At 26.0% G+C, this 2,566-nt stretch overlaps 1 protein-coding gene across 4 annotated transcripts in view; it reads left to right on the top strand.

Annotated features, from left to right (window-relative positions):
* Window positions 1-491: 491 nt before the first annotated feature.
* The window catches only part of LOC107450231 (uncharacterized), a 53,463-nt gene continuing 51,388 nt past the window's right edge, over window positions 492-2,566 (top strand). For 3 of the 4 annotated variants that reach the window (XM_043049903.2, XM_043049902.2, XM_071181394.1), the window contains exon 1: window positions 494-637. In XM_043049903.2, coding sequence (XP_042905837.1) covers window positions 577-637 — 61 coding nt within the window. In that variant the 5' untranslated portion in view covers window positions 494-576. Of the gene's footprint in view, window positions 638-2,566 lie in introns of all 4 variants that reach the window. The other variant, XM_043049904.2, reaches the window with a different exon arrangement.

The raw sequence follows: 2,566 nt of genomic DNA, 5'->3' as shown, positions 1-2,566 counted from the left end.
AAAAGAAAACATATCACTTTTATTTATACAAATTGCTCCATCATATCGTCATAGAAAACTGAAATGCACATCGTTTTCCTTTAAAATAGAACTATACAAATCCAGCTTATAGCTCAGATACAATTAAATCACAAATATATAAAATCTTCTTTTAACAGTTAGTAATGATAATGAATAACAATTCATTAAAGATGGCAATCATTACGTACAAGTAACAAAATATGATAATAAACTTAAATATTAATGGAGCATTACCTTTTTAAAGAAACTTAAGAGTTTTAATTTAAGAGTTTTTTTTTAATTAAAAGTAATTCACAATAACAGTAAAAATCACATTTGAAAGATTTATTTTAGCATTTTTATTTTATTTATTACATGCAGATTTATTTAGAATTTTCCTTTAAAAGTCACTGTAACTGTACAAATTATTTATCACTGAGAAAAATTTTGATATTTATTTTATGGCACACGATTTAATCATTTCCTCACGCAATTATTTCCTTTTAAATGCGCTGTCTTTGTCATTACAGTAGTATGCAGAACTTCTTATAAGAGAGCACTCTACCAGCTGATAAAATGTCTTTACATAAAACATTTACTTGTACCTTTGTGTTATTTGCAATGTTATTGCTTTCAAGTAAGTTAAACTCTTTTTTTTATTACATTAATTATATTTAAATCAATAAATTAATAATAGTTTTTGAGGTTTTTTTTTGCATTTTGTAAAAAATTAAATAAAAAGATGAGTTGGGCAATCCATGCTAATACGAGACAATAATCGATACTTTCACTGCTATTTTTTATGTATTAAATTTGGTCAATGCAGATGGTTTTTAAAAAAATTATGAATTTTGTTCTTATTTTACCTATTCATTTATGGTGTGAAAAAGATCGAGTTTCTCAAAATAAATCAATAAATAAAATTATAAATAAAATAATAATAATGATAAATAAATAGTAAAATAATAATAAAGAATAATCTAAATAAATAAAATTAATAATATAAATATATAATAAAAATAAATAAAATGAATAATATAATTTCTCATATTAGAAACGTTTAATAAGGCAAATTTGAGGCATCTGCGATTCTCTATTATAGAGTGCTTGGGGAGCTCTGTATTAAAGGAGTAAGTGTTTTAATTACAAAAAAAAAATTTTAAAAACTACGTTTTATTAGTAAACTAAAAAGGAGGGCATAATTTTAATTTTATCAGACTTAAAAAAGAAAACGTAAAAAATCATAACTTTCGTTATGAAATTATGTTTATTTCAATCGTTCCTAAAATTAGTTAAATAAAAATAGTTTATACAATGTATAATCTGTACTAACGTTAACTTAGGAATGCAGTACAATGAGAGATCTGTACTAATTTGAGCACACTAGTTTGTCGGAAAAATTTCAATATTTTGAATACGATAAATTTGTTTGGTTAAAACTGCGATTAGGAAACGCAGTGATTAGGAAACGATTGAAATTGGCGCACAATTCCAGTAGAGATTTGAGAACTGCAGCTTGTTGTTTAAAAGGTCCAATAGTTTAAAAGGATTAAAAGTGTAACAAGAAATAGAGAATTACTTCTTACTTCTTTTTATAAGTATAAATTAATTAATTAGCGGGCATAAGAATATAGATTAGCGTATAATTTGCAGATAACATGTCATGAATTGTCTGAATGTTTTAATATCCATCATCTTCATTATTGTCTTTCATTTACAGAATGCCCACCACTTTTTAATTGAATTGATAATTTGCTGTTGCCACGGGCAAAAAATTATTAGCCCTTTTTTTCTAGGTAACGTTAGAGATTTATATGTGTAAATGATTTTCTATTTTTAGTTTACTTAATAACATGCCCTTAAAATTATTATTTTAGTACTTTCTTTTCTTTTTTGTTTGTTTATTTTACATCTGTTAGTTTGTTCATAAAGGAAAGTGATTGAAATTTTGTTTGGTGATAAAATAGCGATATAAAATCTGGTATAGCAGTCAAAAAACGAAGGTATTATATATTATCATCAAGCAGAAAGCGCTTCATTAAACTTTGAACTCGTTAACTATCGGGAAAATTTCAATATTTTAATTTACGATAAATTCACTTCCCAGTGATCAGGAAATAAATGGAACTATCAGACACACAGTTCCAGTAGAGATTTGAGAGCTCTAGTCAGTTGGGACATGTTTGAAATTTTAATCGATGATAAATTCCCAATGGTGATGATATAACGGTAAACTCTGCATGAAGTGGTCAAGAAACTATTGGAACTTACATTGCTATAAAAAATGGAGTTCAGAGAGCTTCAGCAGAAGTATGAGAGCTCTAGCTAGTCAGGAAAATCGTCAAACTTTCGATCGACTGCTGGAATCCACTCTTAAGAATACGAAAGCCGGTTAACATAAAACGTAGTTAAAATTGAAAGGCGGGGCTCGAAAATGCATTTTAGAATTTTAAAATTTTAATTTTGAATAAATTATTGAAAATATATCATGCAGAGGCGAGAATTTCCATGAAAACTAGCTGGATATATATATATATATATATATATATATATATATATATTTATA

This window comes from Parasteatoda tepidariorum, chromosome 5 (genome assembly GCF_043381705.1).
Source record: "Parasteatoda tepidariorum isolate YZ-2023 chromosome 5, CAS_Ptep_4.0, whole genome shotgun sequence".
NCBI classification, from domain to species: Eukaryota; Metazoa; Arthropoda; class Arachnida; order Araneae; family Theridiidae; genus Parasteatoda; species Parasteatoda tepidariorum.
Note: the sequence above shows the minus strand (reverse complement) of the source record. Positions and strands in the feature narration are given on the sequence as shown.